Genomic DNA, 1,964 nt, shown 5'->3' with positions numbered 1-1,964 from the left:
CTGTGTTTACTGCCCTGGCCCTTCCATCACCACCTCAATTGTCTTTTCCCACACTCTTTCTTTCCTCTTCTTAGTCTACAAAGTTGAATGATCCCAGTCAAGAGTCCAGTAGTTATAGGATGGGTTTTAGCAAGACTATTTTTCCTTCCTTTTCCAAGGCTCTTCAAAGGAAGCAGACCAGGTGGTTTGCTTCTTTTCTTGCTAGTGACTGGAAAGAACAAGGAGAGCAGGAAGCAGAGTAGCTGAGAATACTTCTGATCGTCTTCCATTCATGTGATCCAAAATAGGAAAGCTTTTTTTATTCTCAAGAATAATGCAATTTTGCTGATTAATCTCCATGTAAAGTTCCAGTAAAGATCCTGTAATTTTAAATAACAAGGCCTAAGACCCTCCATTAAAATGGAAAATGTCTTTATTTCTAAGAGCATGCCATCATATACTATTACAAATGACAGGTTGAATTAAAACCCAGTTGCAAACCTGGTATAATGCACCTTTCACGTGGCTCCCCATGAAGACAGTTTAAAAGACCAAGAGGAGGGTTAAAATCAGGGGCTAACATCAAGAAAGCATAGAGGGTAAACTTGGAGAAGAGCAGAAGTGGGAAGACCTTTAGCACCTGATAAAATAATAACAAAATCTGCAAAGACTTCAGTTTTAATGAAAAGAGTCTCTAAGAGATTTGACTTTGTTCAAATGAGACCTCCAGCATTAATGAGATACCTCTTCTGTGGTCTTTGTAGTCTGTCCTAATTCATATTATCCACTAATTTAGTCAGAGCCCAAGGGAAACGGCAGCATCAACAAGCGACTCCCATCTATTGTGGAAGATGAGGAAGAGGAGGAGGAGGGGGAGGAAGAGGAGACACCCTCTCTCTCTCCCATCTGCACAAGGGGATCTTCTTCACGCAACAAGAAGGTTGGAAGCAGTAAAACCTACCTGGGCTTAAGCTTAAAGCAACTGGCCTCGGGAACGGTGCCCTTTCACTCACCTATCAGAGTCTCCAGGTCAAATTCCCCCAAAACCAAGCAGGAAATTGACCCCCCCAACCATAATAAAAGGAAAGAGAAGAACTTGAAATTGCAGCTTTCAACTTTGAATAATGCTGGACCCCCAGACCTCAGTCCAAGGTAAGAGTTCATATCATATAACTTTCTCACATGATCGTGGCTGCCTTTTACACAGAGTAGTACCTGCCTTCAGCCTTCTGAGCCTTTCTACTCCACAGATTCCTCTCCTGGACTCCTCAGCTTTTCTGAGTTTTGTGGGCAGTTTTTTGAGTATATGTGCAAGTGTGTGTGCATGCAGGATGAGCAAAATAGCATTAGTCATGTTCTCAAAATACTAAATGTTCAGAAATCCTTCTTTACTCCCTTTATTCATTTTGCACTACCTATTATGTTAAATGTATATTCCTACATTGTGATTTTATGATTGATAATGAAAATAAAAGAAATGGAACAAACTCCATCAATGTTAACCCCTCAGTGCTCGATCTTACCAAAAGTTTCATAAGCAACGAGTTGAAATTAGGAAGAAAATGAAATGCAGATTTTTATTTTTCATACTATCCTTGCCTTATTATCAAGGATGGCTAAAACTTAGTTTTATTTCTGGTCTCTTCAATAAGTAACATAGCATGGTTCTATTTTTAATTTCTTAAAAATCATTTTAGAATCCACTAAAGGTGATTGAAAGCATGAAAAATCCTGATTCTGAAGATGTTCAGGGGTAGGCCATGGTGTAGAAAAGCAACAGCCATCATCAAAATCACATAACAGCTGAATAATAAATAAAAGCATGAACAAAATATGTATTACTTTTTATGTTTGTTGTACTTTGCTAGGTAATTTCACATTCACAGTTGCATTTAATCTTCTCAGAACCCTATAGTTTGTGTTATCTCTATTATAAAGTTGTAAGAAGTGAAACTCAAAGGGTAAATATTTTATCCAAGATCTCA

At 38.3% G+C, this 1,964-nt stretch overlaps 1 protein-coding gene across 1 annotated transcript in view; it reads left to right on the top strand.

The window, feature by feature from the left end:
* The window catches only part of KCNH8 (potassium channel, voltage gated eag related subfamily H, member 8), a 189,157-nt gene that overhangs the window by 168,230 nt on the left and 18,963 nt on the right, over positions 1–1,964 (top strand). The window contains exon 11 of the mRNA XM_011974184.1: positions 776–1,131. Within this exon, the coding sequence (XP_011829574.1) occupies positions 776–1,131 (356 nt within the window). The remainder of the gene's footprint in view (positions 1–775; positions 1,132–1,964) is intronic.

The sequence above is a fragment of the Mandrillus leucophaeus genome, unplaced genomic scaffold (assembly GCF_000951045.1).
Source record: "Mandrillus leucophaeus isolate KB7577 unplaced genomic scaffold, Mleu.le_1.0 Scaffold1424, whole genome shotgun sequence".
Classification (NCBI taxonomy): domain Eukaryota; kingdom Metazoa; phylum Chordata; class Mammalia; order Primates; family Cercopithecidae; genus Mandrillus; species Mandrillus leucophaeus.
This window is presented reverse-complemented; position numbering and strand designations above follow the sequence as displayed.